General features: G+C 45.0%; 1 protein-coding gene across 4 annotated transcripts in view; it reads right to left on the reverse strand.

Annotated features, from left to right (window-relative positions):
- Positions 1–23,141, reverse strand: part of HTR4 (5-hydroxytryptamine receptor 4) — a 140,664-nt gene that overhangs the window by 75,580 nt on the left and 41,943 nt on the right. For 3 of the 4 annotated variants that reach the window (XR_010374217.1, XM_064459001.1, XM_064459002.1), the window contains exons 3-4: positions 1,724–1,849; positions 527–727 (exon numbers count right to left, since the gene is read on the reverse strand). Coding sequence is in view for 3 of the 4 variants with exons in the window: in XM_064459001.1 (XP_064315071.1) it covers positions 527–727; positions 1,724–1,849 (327 nt within the window). In the remaining variant the exon portion in view is untranslated. The other variant, XM_064459003.1, reaches the window with a different exon arrangement.

Here is a 23,141-nt window from a genome sequence, read left to right on the forward strand (position 1 = left end):
TTTAACAAGAGAGAGAAAGGCAGATAATTTAGTGTTGGGAAGTCCTTGGGAAGACGGGCTCAGCACAACACATTAAGCCTTGCACCAGCCAAGCATCCCCTGCAGCCCCTGGCAGTGAGCAACACCTGACACTGTAATGGGTAGTAATGTCCCTGCTAAAACAATGTCCTGCGCACAGTGCACCTCTGTCTGCAACAGCTGCAGGTTTTTCCTTTGGATACATCTTTAAGGTGTCTTGTCTTTACTTTGAAGAAGAAACCATGCCATGTCTAATCAGTAATGGAACAGAGCTGTGCCACAAAGAAGCTGAGAACCTGGCTTGCTCTATTGATACAAATCTCATTCCTTTCAGACTTTTTCTATACTGATGCGGAATGAGGAAGCTCTCTACAAAATCAGCTACTGAGAGAGATTTATTGCTCTATGGTTCCCAGCAGGTTCATATTTGTGCTTTGGCTACGGCTGATGAGCAACAACACCGAAGAAACCTAAAGCAACTATATTCTCTATGCTCTTCTGTTCATACCTGTCCAGTGAGATACAGCACAGGTGCAGGATTGATGCTGTGGTGAGCAGGACATCGAGGGATGTTCGGACCAGGCAGAACATCTCTCCATAGATCCAGTTGTCCTGCACTAACTCAATGGCTCCAAATGGCATCACCAGCACTGACACCAGCAGGTCCGCAAAGGCAAGGGAAACAATGAAATAATTGGTCTTGATTTTCCTGCAAGACAGATGACAAAATTAGAGTGGAATAGTTTCAGTGCTGCATCCTCTACATGCAGACAGAGATTTCAGCTTGTGATTGGGTCTAATTTGCTCCATCACACTGAAGGGTCCTCACTTTATATAGTCATATACTCCTCACTTTATACGGTCACCTCTAGCTCGTTCCTGGTTTCTACAGCTACATATCCACTGTGTTCTCTGCATGAACACATCTTTCTGCTCACACAGAAGAGGCAAATAGAAGCTCACAGGCCTCTGCATGTGGCTCAGCCTCACAGCTTGCATTGGAGAGTTTGGGGTAGAGGAGGGGGATTTTGTTTTAACTTGTAAATTGAGAAAATCCTTCCAGAAAGCACTGAGAAGGATCTAGACTGAAGCTGTAATTTTAACTTGAAGAGTACTTTTTAAATCATAACAATAAAATAGAATTAAAGCCATTAAAAATCCCACGCAGAATATGAATAGAGGCTGTTGAATTTCTCACTCTGCTCCTGAGGCTGGTCTGACAACTCCCAGGGGTAGCAGCAAGCCTCGAGACAGGAGTTTTGCCTGTGACCCCCCCAGATCATTGGCAGCATTTGCCAAGCTGCAGCAGGGCAGCACAACTGCAGAAGGACCTTGATCTGCACAGTTTTCTGATGGACTTGTCCAGAAATTTGAGGTGGAAAAGGGGTAGAGGCCAACCTGCTTCTCCAAGGAATTGCTGCTTAGCTCTGTTTTTTACTGATTTATCTGGTTTTTTGACATTGAGAGTGCTAAAAATGTAGAGGATGGATACTAAAATGATCCCACCTCCATGGTGTAAGTCCGAGTGGAGATGCAGAGAGGCCCGTGTCAGAGTCTGCCATCATCGTGGTGCAACGCATGGCAAGAGACATCCTTCATTATGGTGGTTTATGCCCTCGGCTGTGGGCACAGGGCTTTTTAGGCAGGGATTTTCCCCTGTGCCTCCGCGCAGAAGGGCAGGCGGTGGCCGGCTGGGTGGGCTCACCTGAGCTGCCTGTCCCGGCACACGGCCACCATCACCAGCAGGTTCCCCAGGATAGCCATCAGTATAACGGCGGAGATGAAGGTGAGCAGCACGATCTTCTCCACTATGCCAAAGCCCTCATTCGAACTGGGGTGCACATAAAAAAAGAAGAAAAGAAAAGAAAAGAAAAGAAGCTGCAGCAGTGCCAAGAGGGGATTGCCCGGGGATTACTCGTTTTGGCAGGTGTGAGAGCAGCATCCCCACGCCCGTTGGAGCGAGGCAGCCTTCCCACCAAGACCTCGGCACCGTTTCACAAGGAGCAATTCATATCTATGGGGAAAGCAGCGAGCCTTGTGTTCATCAGCAGAAAGGCTGCAGGCAGAGGATACCCGCAACGCCCACGGCCACCCATGTTTCCCAGGGGTGGTTAAGCCGACATGTATGGCAGAGAGCTGGAGTGCACTGTGCCTGATTTCTGAAAGCCCCTTCCAATTCAGAGCCTGCGGATGAAAATGTTTTCATTCACTTTTCACCTCAATAAATAATGTTATTTTCTATGCAGAAATATTTTGGTTTTCTGTCCTTTAGTTTTTCAATTTTTTTCCATGGTTTTCCTCAAGATGAGAATTTTACATCTTGAATTTTGAAATCTTCTACATAATAGTTCCCTTGTTCTCTCTTCTTTTCCCTCTGTGCCACAGAATAAGAGGCAGTCTAGCATATTTTTTTTCTTTTTCACTTGGTAATTTTTCCAGAATCAGGGAAAAGAAAATAAGAATTTTTTAAAAAGAAGTACACAATTTTCCCCTACCCCAACATCAATAATTTCCTTCAGTTAATGAAGAGAAAATAAGAAGGATAACATGAAAACACAATGGTGGACATATTTTAAGTCTGCATTTCTACAAATATCTTGTTAAATGTTTCAAAAAAAAGTTGTTGGGTTTTTTTTTGGAGCCTGCAAAGCAGGAAGGTAATACATAGCATGCAATAAATACTGTTCAATTCTTCATAATATTAGGTTTATTACAAAATTTTGAGTCACTTCATTTTAAAGCTATTTCTAATTATGTAACCAGAACAAAATGTGTCCTAAACCTTCACCTGCTTGTGTAACTTTCCCTATTACCTTACAACGGTGAGAACAGGTGTTTGTTCACGTTATCAAGCGTGGCTAGAAATAAACTGGCATTAAAAGCAGCACTTGACACAAATTCAGCAGGGAAATTTCTTCACAGCGTACAGAGCTGGTATTCAGCACCCAGGGTTACTGTTGTGAGATCGTTCAGGTAATTGAAAAATTGAACTGTTATTCTGTTTTACTTTGACTTCCTCTGGGGTCACTTTTTATTTACTAAATACATTCCAGAATTTTACACTTTATCTCACTGAATTAGCCTGATTTTGGCAAAGCTAAAAAAGATTAGAGGCTGCTGAGGTCCTGCCTCCACTACCTGTGCCATTTTAATATGCTTCTAGCAACTGATTTCACCCTGAGCCTGCATTGCGGAACATCCACTTAATCACAACCTCCGTTTTTGTCCCTAAAAGCGATGCCACATTGAGTATGAATTCTTTGCCCACTGCCACATGCACCAGTGGGCCAGATGGCAGCCTGTTGAAGTTGGACTCTCCGTATTGAGTATAAACAATATCTTAGGAATTTATTGATTCTCAGTGTTTTACAAGGAAATACATCACTGGGTATAGGTTTATCCAGATGGGTGAGGATGTTTACAAGCAAATAAAGAAGAAGAAAGGAGATGCCCCGGCCTCATACTAGTTTCACAGAAAAACACAGCACAAGGCAGATATAGGCAGGCTCAAAACCAAGTGCAATTATACAGCTATAATAAGAAAGAGGTCCGAGGCAACCGCATATCCTAGTTTCATAAATGTACGTTCATATGCCAAGTAGGGCTTTCACACCTGTGAGGGCAGAGGTAGCTCTTAATTCCAGATCATCTCTTCTGTTAAAACTAAAATATTTATCAATGTCATGAAAAGTGGTTAGTTGGATGTATCCCATGTCTCTACAAGGTTTTCAAGCAAAAAGTCCCTAAGCACTGCCAGGCACGTGTCCTTCTGGAGGTGGGTTGTTGGGGTACCAGTGTGCCAGGGGAGGAGGTACGGGTGGCTCATGGCAAAGAGCACTCGGTAAGGAAGCGGGTTTTGGCTTGTGTTGGAACGCATGATCCCAGCTCAGAGGCAAAGGCAAAGGCATGACTGCTTCTTTTGCCCTGCCGGTTTTCAGTGCTGTCAGTAAATCCACTCCTGCCGAATGGAGGAAGGTCTCTGGTGTTATGCTGAAGGGGTCAGTTAGAGCCATGGGTTTGCAGCCAGCAAGACACTTATTTTTGTGCAAGCCAATTATAGATGCTAAGATAGGAGAAAGGCAAAGTCAAGATGTGGTTTTATTCAGCATCTGAAAGAGTTTGCACTTAATTAGATAGTGCTGTCTACTGAACATAGCACAACTTCAGGGAGCGCAATTAAGGCTCCAGGAAGCTGGTAGCTCTGGGCCAATCCTTCAGCGCATTCAGAAATGCTGGCAAGGCTCTGTCTGAACTAAATGTGGCTTTCCCAGTTTTTACTGGAGAGCATTGCTTCCTGATGCCTTGGGTCAGTAGCTCCTTGACAACTCTTCCAACAAGTGGGGTTTGTGTCTGCCCTTCTTGCAATTACACTGCAATTGTTGCCTGCAATTTGCCTATATTGGTCCAGTCATACTCCCTCCCATCTGACAGAAGAAAATCCCTATTCATCAAAAGGATCTGCCTCAACCCTCATCCTGTCTCTGACAGTGACCTGTAGGAGATGAAATGCCTACATGCATACAGCAGTGCCTCCCTTGCATGCTCTCTCATGCCACAAAGGTCTGTGTCACAGTGGGCTTGTGTAATAGCTCTTGGTGGATCCCCTGCCTTCCCTCTCTCTGGCCTCTCTTTCAAACTCTCAGCACATGCATTTTAAGCACAACCGAATGTCAGAACCTTCATTAATAATGTTCATCAGCAGAAAAAGACTCCATGAAAATTAAAGGGAAATGGAAAAGAAACAACTTCAAAGGCAGGTCTCCGTCACAGGCCTTCTAGCTGGGTACTGGATGGGATGAAAAGGCACAGGAACAATGGGGATGCCGGGATCAAAGGCACCTTCACTGCGGAGCTGTAATTGTACCTGTCTAAATAAGCCTTCACAACAGGCTAACGTTGCTCCGTGGCTGCATCTGTGAAACAAAATGTCAAACTACACTGAATAGCACCATACAAAAGATGGTCCTCCCAAGTGAGCATGGTAGCACAAATGTGATGGAACAGTGGTGACAAGGATGATGATGGTTTACTTTATACAGAACCAGGCAGAGAGATTTATGTTTTGTCTTATCTAGCTTTGCCCACCTTCTGCTGTTCCTAAACAATTCTCATCACTGCATTATTTGAGCACCTTGCATCTGCACTCTGCAGCACGTACAGAGAGGGAGAGAAACCTCCCTCGTCCCCAAGCCCTGCTGGGGGGTGAGATGGCCATTGGCCATGGACGGGGCTTCTCAATCAATGCCTTGGGAGTGCGGCTGGTGACCAAGCCTGGTGGCTCTTTTTTGGGGGAAGCCGCGGGGTTTTGAGGCTGCCTGCTGAGAGATCCCTGTCCCCTCCCCACAGCGAGGATGCTGGCTGTCAGGCTGGCTGCTGTTCTGCCCAGCAAAAGGCACTTGGTGTCAGGCCTCATCCCACAGAGGGAGGTGGACAGGCGAGTGCAGCATTTTGATTTAAAATGTTCTTTGAATGAGCTGCTCTGATCCTAATGGCAACGGGTTTACACGTGGACATAAACATTTCACAATAATCAAGTCAACATGTAATAAGCGCATGGGCGAACCTAACTGCCCACTCACCTCCCACTGGAAATCTGCTGTGCCTGTACAGGAAAGCCTGGCAAATGTCAAGGCTGCCGTCTGCTATTGCCACCGAAAGGATGGCCCTGTCCCCAGGCACCAGAGCAGGCTCTTCACACCGTGACCACTCCTCAGGAGCACTGCATCCCTTTTGTCAAGGCATACCCTCAGCTGCTCCCTCCCCAGTGGTGACAGCATCCCCACGCCACACAGCTGGGTGGGGTAGCACAGCAGGGGCAAGCCAGCTGCCCTGGAGTGCTGCTGACTGCTCAGTGCACCTGCTCCCCTTGGGATGGGCACAGGAGGTTCTGCAGGACCAGAGGAGAAGGGAGCTTGAGGGATGCCATAAAAAAGGGCTCTGGAGGTGGAGAGAAATTATGATTTTCACCATGCATCTAGGACAGAAATAGCTGGAGACACCTCCGTGCTCTTCCTTAGCAGCAGGATTTTTTGCATGGAAGGTAAAACTCCAACAGCTGCAAGGAGGTTATAACTCTGAAGTTATAACTGCCCAAGTCTGGTGCTTTGCGGTGGTGGATCAACACTGAATTTCAGCTGGGTTTTGCTAAGCAATGAAACCCAGAGTGCAGGGATGTGGGTTTGGGTGGAAAGGAGATTTGTCCTTGCCAGGCAGGTATTGTCTGTCTCCTTGTGTAAGAATCCCAGATGTTTTCCTGTCATTTTGGCTCATGAAGAATGACAGGGACCATAACAGCAGGTGAAGATTTAGATCTGCTCTGTGCTTCCAGGTGTCTTCTTGAGCTTATTGTTTATCGCCCAGGAGAGAGACCTTCACCCCCTCCAGCCTCATTAGCTGCAGAGAACTATGCACGTGAACAGACACTGAAGAGAATGCCCCACCACAGGTCTTCTCGGGTGCAGAGATTTTGAGTTTTATTCATGAAAACAATCTCTGGAAATGCCAAAGGAGACCAGCACAGAGCCACATTTCACCAAATATTGCCCTGCTTGAAGACTTCAGCCAGGAAGCAGGGCAATGTTTTAAGTCCACATTTCCCATCCAGCGTACACAGGCCACCCTGCCCTGAAGGTGGTGGCATCCTGGTCTGCACCATTTAACTCAGCTGGCCACAGCCCAGGGCTTTGAACGAAGACAAACCGGTCAGAAACGCACACTGGCACACTTGTGTATGGAGCATTTGCTGTGATAATAGTTTTGGAAGCACTTGGGAGATCTCTCCAAAGAGTATTTCTCTCATGCTGTGTTCTATTGCTCCTCTGGGGAACATTAAATAGGGATGTGCATCACTGGGGGTACAGGAAGGATGTTCATCTGGGCTATGCTTCTATACATCTGCCTTTTGAATAATCTATCATTGAGTAGGAATATTTGTTAATTATTCAGTCTCAGTAATTCAAAGCTGTTAATAATGGAATAAGTGAATATTGCTGTAAATTAAAATCAATGGTTTGCATAACAGCTTTGATCAAATCTGAGTGCTCTTGCTTCCAAGCATGTTTCCCTGTTTAATAAAGCAAAGATTGATGGGTTTGCTATTATGAGGAAATGAGATTCAGACAAAATGAATGTTGGTTAGTAGGAATATAGAAATCACTTAAGGTAAAAGGTGAAATACTGATGTAGAATGAATGCTTAAAACCCATATATAGACATGTTTAAAAGGTGGTCCTGCATAGTCATTAATGTGAAGAAAAACAAGTGTAATTATTTTTTCAAGTCAATTTCTACTTTCCTGTAAACACCCCAACTTTTCTAAATGACCTCAAGTGCATTTGTATATTTTATGCAGCAATTAAACTGCATAGATCAGTCCTGTTGGTAAGACCATGCACACTGCTGCTCTGGTTTTCATTACACATGTCACACCCTGATCTCCCTGCCACTGCAGTGGGAAAAAAATTGTTAATAAATAGCTTGGTGCTGAGAGTACCTCAGGCACTGCACAGACACTCCTACGGGAGTAAGAGAGATGGAAAAGAGAGTGAGGGTTGAATAAATAAGACTTTTCTTTTGAGGGAAGAAGAGGGCAGCTGATAAAAAGGAGGCTGGATGGCCCATTTCCAAACTGAAGAGGAATAACTCTGCTTGCAGAGGTAACCTGGAGCATCTCCTGGAGGTAGCCAGGGACCGTAGTGAGCACTTCATAACAAGAGATGTCTGTAATTCTCACTGAAGATGATGAAAAGCACAAGCTCAGAGCAGTGAGTTTTGCCAGGGTAGCCTAGAAAAGAGCTTTCTTCTTGATTTAACAATGGCTTAAAAGTGTGTGGGGAATACGTGGAGGAGTTGGTCTGCTTTGTTTTCAACCAAGCCATGCCTTCCTACTCTATAACTCCAGCTGACATGACACTTCATGTAGGTCTTTAACTACAAATAAGCTGTCATCTGCCTCTCCTCCTTTCTACTCCCCTGATTATTCCTAGGCATAAAATCAAAGACTGGGTGTTAAATGCTTAAAAAAAAAAATCAAGATATGTTATTTTATGAGTAAACCTAACAACGCGTGTCTCAGTATAGAAACATTACAATAGGGAAGATGATATTTGATCTATGGCTTTCTAGATGTTACCATATTCTTTTCTACTGCCACCTAAAAAAATTAATCAGAAGTCAGCATTCATCCAGAAGCATATAACTTCTTCTAATGCCTTCAAATGCTACACTGCCTGTGCTGCTTCGCTTCAGACCGTGCAGATGGCAGGACAACTTCTAACAGATTCAATTCAATTATGTACTTCACTTCTGTTTTAGAAACAGATTGAAATTAATTAAAGTATTGACAAGCCAGAAATAAACAGCGTTCCACATATCAAAATAACTCAGTTACATGATTAGTTTATTTGAGTGCTGCTTTTTTTTTTTTCTTTTTTAACCAAAAAAGTTGTTGCAGCAGTGAGGCGGGCGGGAAGGGATGAGGTTTTCTCCTTTTATGCTGGCTTGAACATCAGAAACGTTCTGCAAACTGACTTGCTTCCACTGATGGCACGGAGCTGAAAATGTGCCACACTACTGAGAACAGCAGCAGCTCAGGTAGGACCATGAAGGATGAAACAAGGACTTCAGACCACCTCCTCCTGAACAAAAGTACTGATAACATCACTGATCCTGTTCCTCCGCTCCACATATCTCCTGGAGACTGAATGGTATAGCGCTCCAGAGAATTAAGTGTTTTAAGCAGCTGATAATACTGATTAAAATCAATTGTCAAGATGAAGCAAAGAAGACAGGCTCTTTAAATGTTTTTAAAATTGCCGTGTGTGGGCTGCACAGTCAATCAGGACGTGCTAGGAGTGCACTCCTATTTGGGAGCAGGTGTGTGCTGGAGCTGCCAGACACTGCAGGACCTCAGGAGACATTGGGGTCAGAGCAGTGGCTCCAGCTCTGCATGCACCTCAGGCTATGAGACTGCCAAGATTCGGACTGACAGGCAAGGCACGAGGGGCTCCAAGTAACAAACCCAGAAAAATCAAGATTTCTGCTGGTCATGCAATTTCCTTAGTTTACACCAGCAGAAGTTCCTGCCTTTTCTGGATCTGGGGCTGAAAACTCATCCTGAACAGTGCAATCCTTTACCACAATCCTAATACAGATAAAGGTCTGAGATGTCCTCCGAGCAGCTTGCAGAGTTATATGGGAAATGCGCGATAGAGGTAGGAAAAAACCCCAGACGCAGTGAGTCTCCAGGCACTGCCTAAGCCTTAGGGCCTCTCCCCTTGCAGGGAAGTTAGGTGGAAGTCCAGCAGCCACATCTGTCTCTGCTTTTCATACGATGAAGTATGGAAACCCTGGCTCTGCTCTCCCCCATGCAGCAGCTCAAGTGTTACATAATTTACATCCACATATGAACAGATATCGCTGCAAGACTAATGCAAGTACAATCCTTAAAAACCATTAGACTGTCACCTAAAATATAAGCTAAAATTCACTCATTAAATTAGCATTAGATTAAGATCATGGTATTTACCTGGAGGAAGGGCAGCTGCTGCAATTACTTTGTTTGGGATCCGCTAACACTACCGCTAACACAAGAGCTCTTGTGCAAAGCCCTATGCCATCACAAATTGCAATTTTACACCATCTACCTGGAGTTTGCAGAACGTTGGCATTATGTTTTGTTCCTTATAATATACTTCCAAGTCTTTAAATTTTCCTCCAATGCCCTCTTCACACACTGAGTACTCCCCTTTTATTTTCACATAAAGATAACATTTTTCAGATATGCAGGGTCTACTTTTTTAAATGAGGTTACCAAATACTCTACAACTTTAAAAAAAACCCCAAATCTCTGGTTAGGCATAGGTAGGAATTCAGGTGCACTACGAGGTGCAGCAGAGATCTTGTAACAATAATTTCTCCTTGGTAAATACTGAATAAATCCAAAGATCAAATGTGCCTTTAATCAGAAATGTCTTGATCAGTTCCTACTTAGAATTGCTCCTCAGAAGTAAGCCCACTACATCTACCAAACTACATGTCAGTTTAACAAAGAACAGAAGATGATGAAAGAAGCACAAAAATAAACCTGACTTTTGGTGTATATTCCACATTAATAATGTGATTAACTTATATTTTCCAGATAAGTGCTTCTTGCCTATCTCATGCCATATGAAGTCTTAAACAGAGCAGGCTGTATGTTCAAAAGACAAATACAACATAACTACGCTCAGGAGATCTGATTTAATGAAGCACCTTATCTCCCAGCAGCATCACCATTAATTGCATTCATTTCACTTCCATGTTCTATAAATGTTGAAGACAGAGTCTAGTATGCCCTTTTGAACAAGGAATTTTGTAATTCAGTTATTGTACAACATAATTTTACTTTACAGAGACATAAGCAACATCACCATTACACATACACGTATAACTATGTCAAGATTTATCTCAGTAGTTTAGAAGCAGAGAGTCACTTAGGCAGACCTGTGACATATCCTCTTCTGGCACAGAGGTAAGCTGGAAAAATCAAGGTTTAGACTCATGCTAAACATACTCTGAGTACCAGATTTCTCAGAGAAATCTGTGTGACACCTCCTGCAATAACCAGGTGCAAGACTGATCAAGCAGAGGCCACTACTTTTCCAGGGTGAGCTGTTGTTCCTGGGCTAAAAGCATTTGTTTCCCTGTCTTATAACATTTCCCATAAAAAGCAAAATATAAGTCCTGCCCTACATACACGCGTTTGCTTCCCCAAAGATAGCTCTTTATCAGAACACCATAATGGCAGTTCTTAGTCTTTATTGCCATTCTCGTACTGAGTTCTCATTTTCAAACCAGGGAAAACTTTAGTTCCCATCTTTGCTGAAAGCCTGAAAGTTGCAAGATTTTCAAATCAAAAAACATGATGGCCCTGCTCTGCTTTTGCAAGCAATATCTGCAGTCAGGAAAATACTGCTAAATGAGAGGCACTCAGTCAAGACTGGGGCAAGAGTCCTGGCATCAGGCTGTATATTAATACATCTAGGATGTGTACTTTTCCCATTGCTTATTTACACCTTGGACAATAAAAGACAAATACAGCTATTGGCTGCCTAACTTCTAATATTTCCTGGATAGTTTCCCAGTTTCAAGAATCTAGAGGAACGAGAGTTTCTTGTTGTCACCCCTGCTATGGAAGACTTGGCACAGACAAGATAATACATTGATTCCTGGAATACATTTTATTTGAGACACCTCCCAGACATCCCATGTGGCTCTGAGCCTCACGAAACCAGTTCCCAGCTCATTCATTACCAGACAGTAGCAGGAAGATACTTTCACTTCTTTTTTGAAGACAACATAGGACTCTATGTTCCAATGAGTTTTTCTAAGGCACAGCATGGTGGAGTTCATTTGTTCAGCTCCAAGGTATATGTCCCTTGACTGAGTGATTGCCTTGTGTCCCCAGGGAATGGTGTGTCTCCTTAGTCCCTTCTCCAATGCCACAATTTCTGAACTGTCCAACCGGTTTGCTGTACCCTGACACAAAACACATCAGTCAAGCGGGATAAGAGTCATCTTTGAGATGTCATGCATCTCCAACTCTGCTACCTCAATCTGAGCTTTACCATGAAGACCAGAGTTTGGTAAATAAAGCTAATTCCAGAGGTGGCAGCCAGAAACCTTCCACCCCCACAGTACATGACCATCAGCTCATTTTGTATGAATCTCGCTCTTGTATTTAGGCTCCAGGTAGGTGTCCTTTCTAAGTAAAGACACAGGAAGTCCTTGACTTAAGAACAAAGTACTTAAATTTCTTGTTCTATTTAAACCTCCTTCTATGTCCCCAGCTAAGTGCATGTTCTGAATACTTTCCACAAAAGCTTCATCACATTTCTCACTTCAAATAAACAAGAGAGGATGTGAACCTGGGGAAGCAGCAGGACAGCGGAAAAGCAAACTGTTAGGACTGTGCAGACAGTCAGCTCAGAGGCAACCCAGATCCCACCCACTCCCAGCACATTTCTCTGAGGCCAGCCTAAGAAGCTCTAGAAGTGTTTGTTCAGTACTGATTTCCTTTCGCTAACAAGTGCAAGAGCTTCCAGAGGAATGTCCCACCATGCTTTTCTGTGGAAGTCCTTGACAAAGATTCCTAAAAACAGCCATTTCTGGAGGAGGGAGCAATGTGAAGGGGAGCCCTTCTTCCCCACAAAGGAGTGAAGTGACCTAGAGGTTTCTGGTGGCATCAGGTATGGACTGTGCACTCACAGGTTCTATGAATTTCATGTTTGATCCACAACTGGGAGCTAGCTGCTGCCTCTCCCAGCTATCTCAGTGCAGGCTGATTTAAAAATGCTTCAGTTTGATAGCTGACTACTTGCAAATAAATTACATCATGGTATCCCGGGTACCACAGGTCTATCATTTTCCCTGCCACTGGCTGAGGAAACTGGTCCAAGAACAGTGAGAAGAAAAGCTCAAGGAGAAAACAGAGAGATGAAGCCAGCAGCACCACAATACTGCTTATGGTATCCTGGTTCAAGGGTCAGCAACATCAGATAAGTTTTTTAGACTAAAAAAAAAAATAAGCCATAAAGCTGCATATCAAAATGGATTACAAGCTAAGAGCCCTGTTGGAAATAGAACTTATTGGTCAGGCACACTTGGAAACAAACAAATTTCAACTGGAGAGTTGAAATTTAATAAAATAGAGCAGAAACACAGGATCAGTTTGAGGGTTTAAAAGTCTAGGGATGAAGCATGTCAGCTGTATCATGTGGCCCTATTTGTAAAGTTTTGAGACAAGTGAAGGAGGTAAGGTGCCTGCACACAGCAGGCACCTTAGAGCAGGCGCCTAGAAAATGACACTACAAACACAATGCTCTTTCAAGTGTCAGAGGAGGGACCAAGCATAGAGGCACAAGGCTCAAAAACAAGACGACAGACTACAACAACCATTTGTTTTTGTGGGCAATTTGTTCCACGTCAGAGCTCCCAACCCGGGGTTGGCAGATCCCTGGCGGTGCTGAGCAGCCAGGCTGCCCATCTGGGGACACCAGGGAAGCATGTTCCCATTGGGCTTAAATTCCGTGCTTAGGGGTCTGCAAGGCTGTTGGAAATGCAACAGCACCTGTCAATCACAAAGCACTGAAAACCTTAATTAATGACATCTCTGGAAAGCTGGTCCAGCTCATTTTAACTGAGGATAAGTACAGAAAGTCAGTTTATTTTGTGATTAATTTTCTGGCCATTTAGAGTTAGTTACTAACTTTGACAGGTATTTCAGGTGAGGGACACTGTTAGCTGAATCAGTTTACAGCTTCGAGCTCCAGTGAAAACTTGCTTTACAGTGTGCCACCAAGAGTAATTCTAAACAGATCCTCATGTTGCTGCAAGGAGACAGCATCAACAAGGGCTTTGAGCGTGGCTCACGGGAAAAGTATAAGCAATACAAAAACACTAGGTGTCTGCCTTGGACTAGACCCAGATCTGCTGTGCTTAGGAAAGCATACTGAACAGTAGCTGAATTGCAAGAAATAAAACCCCCATGTTTCACTGTAGCTTCCAGCTCTGCCTGAGAATCACATCCCCATTATGGCCCATAAAAATGGAAATTGCAAATAATGGCAGTAATGGGACCAAATCTATTCCAGCTGCTTGAGAATGGAGAAAAAAAATATGCATCCTTCTACTCTAGCATGGCCCCAAATACCACAAAAGCAGTTTAATTCCCAAAGAAGTGAGGCAGTCTATTAATTTTCCAGGAATGTCTACCAGTGGAGAGGAGGTTCATATCTTGATGCACAAGCCCCAGAAAAGCTTCTCTGACAGAGGCTGCAAAGGGAATGGCCCATGCCTCCTACTGTCTCCTTTCCACAGAGTAACTCAAAATTTGTCTGGACTCCTGTGACAACTTCTATTTGCCCTAGTCCTCCAAATACCCAAGCCCCTGGCTGAGCCTGCTCAGAAACATATCACGGCTCTTGGGCAGCTTCCTCACGACTCAGTGCTCAGTCCTGAAAACTTCTTGACTAAATTAACATGAACCAGGTCCTTCCTTCCTATCTTCTTCTGTTGGATTTATTTATTCTCCTATTACACTCCCTGTTGAGTAGACAACAGCCTGTTGCCAGAGAGGTCCTCAGAGCTCTCGGGAAGTTCATGAGAAGAGCAAGCCCTGGACAGGTCTCCAGACTGGTCTACTGACAGTGAGCAATGAGCTGGCCCATCATCACAGACCTATGGTTTCCCTGTGGAAAGGAGGCTTTGGAAACGTGCAGACTTTGTATTTTCAGGTCCTGGCTTTTAAGGCAAAGTTGAACAGAACTTAAATGCCAATAGATATAACTCTGCAGATACGGAAATGGGGGAAAAAATATTATCTGAGCTCTTGGAGCGAAATGGGAGCTCAGGTGATTTTTCAGATTAGGCTAAGGAACTGGGGACTAGGTGAAGTCAAATGTTTACACACGTTGGACATCTGGAACTGACTTCTTTTAAAAGAACTCAGAGTCATCAGGACATACTCTTGCCCAGCACTATAACCTCTGGAGTCTGCTGTTACCTCCCCCTGGTACCCTGCTGGAGCAGTGACCCAATATTCCCACAGGGAGGGGGTTTGGGCTGAGAAAGCCACACAGAGAATGAACAAGCAGATACTGGGTGCATTAAAACTTCGGGGGCATTGAAAAAGCAAGGATAATGCCTGTGCCTACTGTTAGGTAGAAGTACCCTTTGCCTATACACAGAGCCACAGTTGAAGATGAGCTATAAGTGCCCCACCTAGGGAGGGGTGACAGAAGCCAGATATGACCCAAACCAGCCGTGACATGTTTCCTCTGCTCTCACATAGGCATGCGCTCATGTGCCCTGGGAAGGTAAATGCCCTGCTCAATTCACTCTCTCTTTCACTCTGACCCACCACCTGATGGATAACCAGATATTTAACAGCATCCTGCTCACCCCCACCCCCCACCAGCAGCAAGCAGAGCCCTTTTCTGTCTCCTTCACTCCTCTCTGAGCTTACAGCAACGCCAATGTGCAATCAAAAAGCCAGCTGCTGGTCCATTTATCACAGGCATACAAGCACAGAGCCAGAAATCTGGCTTCTGTCCCCAGCAGCTCTCTTCAATGTTGACATTCTCTTTCTAATGCTTTCTTCTGCAATAATGCTTTTTTAAAAAAAAAAAAAAAAAGTTTCCAGATTTACTGTTCCTCAAATGTGAGAAATAGAAGGGCATCTGGCAAGCGTGAGATCAAATTCTCCCAGCAGTCCCAGCATCATATCCTGGGAAGGACTTGAGTTGCATAAGGCCATACTAAGCTTTCAACAATTCAATGGAGAGCAGAAACTGCATCAACTGCCAAGTCACCTGCAACAGGCAGACCCGTCACCTCTCCACCTCCTATGCATGTGCTTAAAGGTAGAGTAGTCTGGCCTCCAGTTACTTGGTTTGTATTGAGGGATACAAGCACAAGAGCTGAAATTGCCTCTTTGCAAGTCCTTTTGCAAATGTGAGCCCAGCAGTTCACATCAGTAATGGCCCTTTGTCTCCCCAAGGGATGAGGAAGAAGCCATTGCTTTGCTATGTTTTTTAGCATGCCTCAAGCTGTAGTTTTTCTTTTTGCTATTTTTTTTTAATAACCCACCCTACAACGGATTCACCCCCAAACACCCAAGGACTCCCTGAAAGCTTTGTCTCCACAGGGTTCTTGTCCATCACATGGCAAAGCTTGTGTTCAGACAATCGCTGCTTTTACTCAGTGTTCTGACTTTGGGAGGCAGAGGCTGCTGCTCAGAGGACACGTGATGGCAAGTCCTCAGTTAACAGATGGGGCAAGACAGTAAGTTCAGCCAACGACTGAGGTTCAGACCCCTGACTGTTTGCCAGACCAGAGAGTCACGTCATTGATGATTCATTGCTGCAGCACAGTAAGGGCAAAATAAATAGTGGAAAGCTCCGGAGTACCAGTCTATCAGCAGTCATTTATACTAGTCGATAGCAGGTCCTAGACACACGGCCAAGCAAACAGCACAAAACGTTTTGCTGCAGCATCTTCATATCCGAGATAGTAGAAATGCTCCTTCCCAAGCAGTGAACGGCTCATTGTGCTGCTGCATGCACTCTTGCAGCAGGACCTGGAGTAGGTAATTGCTCATCACAGCCCTATCACAGCGTTCCCAGAGAGATGTCTACCCAGGACCTTGGACTGTCCTTCTTGCACTTCTCCAAAAGCAACTCAGGGAATTTTAACTCCCTGAGAGGAGAGTGACAGCCATTAAATTCCCACTTACAGCCAATACACTTTGGTTTTGAGATGCAACATTATGTCTGTTCTATAAAAAAACACAGCTCTGTCAATATGACTCACGGTGCCCTATTAACCCTTACACAGCTAATCCGGTCCCATGTCTCCTTCACAGCTCCAGTGTTGTAGCAGTCCTGTCTCTCAGAACACCCTAATACCCCTCCCAGCTTCCTTACTCACAGCCTCTGAGCACAGGTGGCTCAAGAAATCCCAACCATTGAGACAAATTGAATTTTGCCAGCCTAATGCTAAGGGTTAGCCCTGGAAAGTCAAGCAGGGTTTCCTGGAAAGCCCCTGGTGTCACAGCTGCCAGCCTTGCCCTTCCAGGCAGCTGGTGTGGGCAAAAGCTGGCGACAAGGTCCAGCCCATTTTCCTGCTTTAGGCGATCTGCTGCTTTCTAGGGCAGCTGCCCATTTTTGCCAAGCCCTAGAGCCAAGGCCTGCCCCAAGGTATTCCAGGCTTTGGGACTGTTTTAACAGCCTTCCACAGCTTCTTCCAGATCTTCACTAATTGCCACTCTGTGCAAAGACACTGAAGCTAAAGAAAGGATGTGCTGAAAGACACCAAAAAGTTAATTTTTACGGCCCAGCTCTTTGTCAAGGGAATTCCTCAGGCACAGATTCCTCAGGGAACACTAATAAAAGCAGAACGAAACAGCGCAGAAGTGCGCGATGGCCTCACCTCCCTGTGGGGTCTCAGCACATGCAGGCAAATGGTGAAGCTGCCCCTCTGCCTCTGCACCCACTATTTCAGAGAGTAGATACGTCTCACTTACTCCACAGCTGCCATAAGGGAGCACACTATTAATTTACAGAAGCCAGAGCCAGGCTTAAAAATTCCATTAATTAAGTGCTGGCGGAGGTGTTTGGAAAGATGTTCCGATAAATATAGTGCTATAAAGTGTTCCCCTAGAAACTGAGAAAAAAGGTGAACCATATGAAAAGTACCCAGGCTGATAATAGCTATCGGTCCTGCTGAGCAGCGCCTGGGCTGTCGGGAGCGTTCAGCAGAGAGAACTTGTTTTGCAGGGCTTTTTTGGCTACCAAGGTTTTTTGGTTGGCAGCACACAAATATGAAAGTGAACCTCTACACCATGCCTTGCTACCCTGTGCCCTCCTGCTTTACCCCTCTTCTTGCAGCCAGTGACAGCAGATGGGACATGCTCTGCAAAATCTATAGCTGCAGATTCAGAAATGCCCCAGGCGTTTTAGTGTTCCCAGCTTGTGGACTCCTTCCTAGGTGCCCCTGCTGTACCTGACCACCCCAGCAACCACAGGCATGCAGAAGCTACAAAGCCAGAAACTGGCCAGCTTTCAAATGGCTACTTATAAAATGGTTCATTTTATTCAATAGCATGGCTTATATACGGCCGTATCTACAGCTGATGTAAATCAGTACTGTTAAATTTTGCCTCATAAGGGATCTGTAGGGTCTTACTTTGCTCTTTTCTGGCACTGTGTGTTCTGCCTGCCATTATCCTCATCCACATCAGCTCAGCAAGCGGAACAGGGCATTATAGGACTCGTATACCAAGGGATGAAAACACTCATCTCTCATCTACATGCTCCTCTGATCGCTACACCATTCCTGCCTGGGGGATGCAGGTGGAGAAGACAGAGCTCTGTAGGAAACCTTCTCAATCAGTACATTTGTCTCCACAGATATGCATGAGCAAATACCTTTCTGGATGAATGCTGCAGGTATTACAGGAGGATTAGAGTTGATCTTGCCTTAGAGAGGGGACTAGGAAAAGTGCTCTAGGCTGATTCTGGCCTGTTAAATGACATTTTAGCTTGGTATCTCTCACCTAAACAGAAATGTGATCAAAGCAGTTGAGATAAACAATGATTCAATGACTCAAAGTGTAGAAGATAGAGAGGATTTGAAAAGAGCTTGTATATATGTAAGAATAAACACTTATATTGCAACCTGCTGGAGGAATCTTAAGCTATTTGCTTTCCAGGATTCCCCACTGGTAGGGCACTCAGAGCACACAGGCTCTTTCCTAAAACCCTTCTGTTTTCTACATTTTTGGTCATTAAATCAGACACTTCTTTTGTTCCAATCACTCAGCGCAGCCTCCCCTGTGCCTAAACAGCCACCTCTGCCTCAGCCCAGTTTTCTGCCTGTCCTGCCTCACTGCTCAGTTCTTGGTGCCCTCAGTCCTCACTGCTAGCTGCCAGTCTCCTAAGCAAGGGGAGCACAGGGACTGAGGGCTCACATAGACTCCTCTCCTAGGACATCCCTCAGGTACTTCTGGGGCTGCAGGGATGGAGCTCTTTGGGTCCCTCTCCCTCCCACTATTGACTAGTGCTCCTCCTTCCCCCCAGGTTTGGATGGGTAGAGGAGACCCAAGACCTTCTCTGCCTCTTTCTGCAGTCACCCATCCTGCAGTGTACCAGCTTTAGGTAATGAACCAGTCAGAGCCAGCCATCAACAGCACCGCTTCTTGCGGTGCATGGAGAAAGGAGCCTCTTGCGCCAACACAACAAGGCTCCAGATTTGGGACTCACTCAAACATACAACTTGACTCAAAAGGGCATACCATGGAGGTATGTTGTCAGACATAATGTTCACTATGCCTCTGTATGAGGACTTTGGAAACAGCAGCTGAGTTAAATAATGGAATATTTTTTTTGCTTCCAAACACACACAACTAATTCAACCAATTTGATTCCTCATTCCCTCACCTCGCTTCTCATTTCTCAAAGTCAAGACAAGATTAATGAACCCCACACAGTACTGCTGGAGGGCTGTGTTTTTCAGTGTACTTCAAGCCACAAAAAATACCTTCAGCAACAAACTGAGAAAACTAAAGCTGATAAAGCCAAGCTTGGAAGCAATTAACATCAATCTGAAATTCAGCTCTTTTGGGGGCTCTGCTTAAAAATAAAAAGCAATTAGTGTTGTGACAAACTCAAATAATACATTGTTGCTCCATAGTTGATTTAAGCAAAGGGAGTCTGCCTTCACCAACAGCTACAATAGAAAGGCTTATATAAAAGCTATTTACTTGCACTGAACGTTGAAATTATTTTTTTTCAAAAGCTTATTTCTCAAGGGCGTAACAGCCTCTCCCCAACACCTGAATAAGCAAGAAATGTTCATACAATGTGAAGAACACAGAACAGCTCTGACCACACTCAGAAGTACCCATTCAAATAGCAGAGGTTTCTCCTCGTTGCCTAAGAGTGTGAGAAGAGCTCCGGCCAGCAGAACCACAGCTTTGCTTGCCCCGTCCTGGCTGTAAATGCCAGGCAGCTGCTCGTCCACTTCTCCCCTCCCAGCTATGGACTTGAAGAGCAACAAGGGCTGCTAGTGCTGGACCTAGTATGGGACTCCAGTTGTCATAGTGGGGAGAATCAGTCTTGAAGATTTGCCCAAGGACCTACAAAGAGTTTGGTGTGAGGACTGGAAAACAACACAGTTTTCAAAGCCCAGTGCACATCCTCTTGGGTTAAAATGCTAACAGAAATACTTAAAAATCTGCCTAAAACACAGTAGGGTGCTTGCCCAATGGAAACATCAGCCAGCACATGAAAATCAGTTTGCAGTTTTTGAGACATGTTCAGGTCGACTCTTGTTAATAACTACAACTTCCCAACCTGTTGAACTGATGTAAACCACACCAGAGCCTGCCTGTGCCAAAAGCTCTTTCAAAAACCTTGAGCCAATGGCTTTCAAACTGTGTCAGCAGAGCATCTGCAAGCTGTTAACTGAATACAGCATTTGAGCACCCTGCAGCTCTAGGGTGGTGGGAGATTTGCAGAGCTGCATCATGAAGAGTCCTCTATGGTGCCTGGTCAGCTAAAACTGAGGCGCCCAGGAGTTAGAAATGCTGGGCTTGCCATGCAGAAGCCATAGCAATGGGATAAATGAATGAATGATCAGTGCTGGAGCTCAAAGGCAAATGCACAAGAATGGCCAACCACACCATTCAGAACTGGCATAGATTTGAGTCACTTGTGGTCCCAGCATCGTAAAGGAGTCTGATTTAGCTGCTACAAGATAAGGAGGGACTGGCATGCCAACAGGAAGCTTTACTTCATTCCTGGCTACATGGAATGCTCTGTAGTGAGATGATGAAAGTCTTACCAAAGGTCTAGGAAGGCTTTAATAGTCTTCAATAAGGCCGTAGCTCACTCCCTGTGCATGGCATGTTTGTGACCTACACTGGCAAGTGCCCAAGAGAAGCAAAGTCCTCCCTGTTCAGGCCTCTCCGGATTGCTCCACTGGTCTGCAGGTGCCATTCTTGGTACACAGAAACGCCTCTCACAGTTTTCATGGGCAGAGTTATTATGTACCTAGCCACGCTTTGTAAGAGCCAGCCACCTGGTTTGTACACAGAAAAACAAGAGTCCATGGACTCCCAGGTGACTTCTGTACACACAAACTACGTCTATTTTAGTTGATAATTTGGCCAACAGGAGCAGATCAAAGCAGTTGGTACTGTGGCCCCTACATCTCCACTCTATGCAGGCCATGGGGGGATATTTTGGATTAGATTTCGCTCAGTCTCTCTGCCTGAATGTCCCACCACACCTGAATGTGGAAGCTGCATGGTCCAAACCAGTGCTTCAAAACCTTTAGTCCTCATTGTGGACTGCAGAGTGCATGGTGCAGAGCTGCCAGTTTAATGTCTTCCAAGAGGAATGTACTTCACAAGTCCCCTTGCTATGTGAACTGATACACTACGTGTGGGAATGACCGGGGGATTCACCTTACTGCTGTTCTGCCCTGAAATGCAAGCACAGGCACAGTAAAACAAACTGCAGCAAAGCCATCTCTGCGCATATTTTCCTTTTGTGCCCAAAAAGATTCAGCCTTTTTCCACTTCCTCCGAGGCTGTCAAAATCGTTGTGTTTATATGAAAGTGAAATTGTCTGATGCACAAAATAAAACACCAGAAAAACTGAAATAAAGAAGTGCAAACACGTTTTGAAGGTTTGTACAAATTTACAAGAAACATGGGCAAGCACCTTGTCTTGAGCAGGCAGGGCAGGAACCTGCTTGCTGAAACCCTTGTACCAGGTCTGGCTCCAAACAGAAGATTCAAAGTGGTACGTCACAACCGTCAGAAGGAGGAGGAGGTCTGTGCCACCGAGGGTAGCAGTGAAGGCATTTGCAGGGGCTCCTGCCCTTTGGCTGGAGAACAGCAGCAGCAAACAGCCTACGGTTCACTACATGCCTGCTGTGCTATAGCGGGTCAGTAGGAAGGACTGCTGTACTCTTCTTGTTCATAGTGTGCCCAACTAATATTTTTATAAAGTTATTGGAAATGAAAAGAATAAAGGGAACAGCTTTTTTCCCCCACACTGTAAGCAATTCAAGGATTCAAGGGTTAGAATTTTCATTCCAAACCACTTGACAGCATCTCATTAACCTACTGCCTCTAATAAATATGTTCAATAACAATCACCAAGTCACAAAAAATTAAAAAATTCTATAAAATATAGATCAGAAATACTTGCGAGGTCATTTATTTTTCTACTCTAGAATTAGAGAAAATGAGATCTGCCACCCACCCCAGCTGTGACAAATACCAGTCCCAAAGCATACTGTCTAAAATTTCCAGGAATGTCTCTCTAACCGCACACTGCAGCCTTTGTAACATTCATAACCAAATTTTTCCATGGACAAAAAAAACCACATTTGTACAGTTGAATCTGCCAGCAATGCTTCAGGTAGCTAGAGAGATGTAAAGCCACACATCACTTGGAATCCTCTGGGGCACCTCATCAAAACCTGTCGAGCGCAGGAGCCCTGCGCCCACAGCCATCCCAGCTGGCTGGAGCAGGACAACCGTGGCTCTTGCTGCTCTGAACCAAAGAGTACATGCTGTTTCCACAGGGCTCAGCTCTAAACAAGGTCAACCTGTCACTCTCTCCTCCCACCCCGCTGTTGTCCCCATGCTGTCAAAGCATCTCCCACTTCCCCAAGCTTTGCTCCCCTTCTCATGCAGACTTCCCACTGGAGCGCCCCTGAGCCATGCAGGGATGGAGAGGGGTCACCCAAGTGCTCCCACCTCTCAGGCTCTGGAGACCACGTGCAGCTCTGGAAAACAACACATGGTAGCCCTTGGCTTGGACAGAAAAAATTCAGTATTTCACATCTCAGCAAAAAAAGCTGAAATCAGGGAAGATAAAGGAGAAACATTAGCTACTTACTAGTAGTAGCTGACAAGCAAAGCTCTCAAAACCAAAAATTCATGGTTTGGAAAAATGTGAAGTCAAAATAAAATCATGTGCCTACCACAAAGTCTGATCATGCAACCAGTCTCACAAAATGAAGGACTGCCTTAGCCCAGTTCAGGAAGAGCACCCGAGAACAAAAGAATAAAATCATTCCTGAAGTATAACAAAGTGAGGTCTGGCCACAGTGTTTAATCAAAACAGCTGGGGAACAGTGAATAAGTATTGATTCAGGAGAGCTTTCAAATCCCCATGGATTTTCATTCATCAGATGCCCAGGAATACCTTGTGTTGCCTCTTTTAACATCTAAAAGGGAAGTCAGATGAAATAATTCACCAAATGAGAATTTCCCCACTCAGAAATCCTTCCACTGCCCTGCCACAGTCAGACCACACCAGCTGGCCTCACTAACCAGTCTCCAGTAGAAAGCAGTCTCCTGAGGGACTCTTTCCCAAAAACCTTTCCCCGGGCCTATGCAATGGGCATTTTCTGCACCAAGCTGACCAAAGGAGACCCCCCAGCTCTGCCAACGTTCTGGCACCCCCTGAGCATGCAAACCCCTTCCTCCCAAGCACTTCCTATTGCATTCAGGCTACATCACTTATTGGAAAGTATCACAAGTAGGAAGAAAAAGCCTAATTCTG

Source organism: Phalacrocorax carbo, chromosome 8, assembly GCF_963921805.1.
Source record: "Phalacrocorax carbo chromosome 8, bPhaCar2.1, whole genome shotgun sequence".
NCBI classification, from domain to species: Eukaryota; Metazoa; Chordata; class Aves; order Suliformes; family Phalacrocoracidae; genus Phalacrocorax; species Phalacrocorax carbo.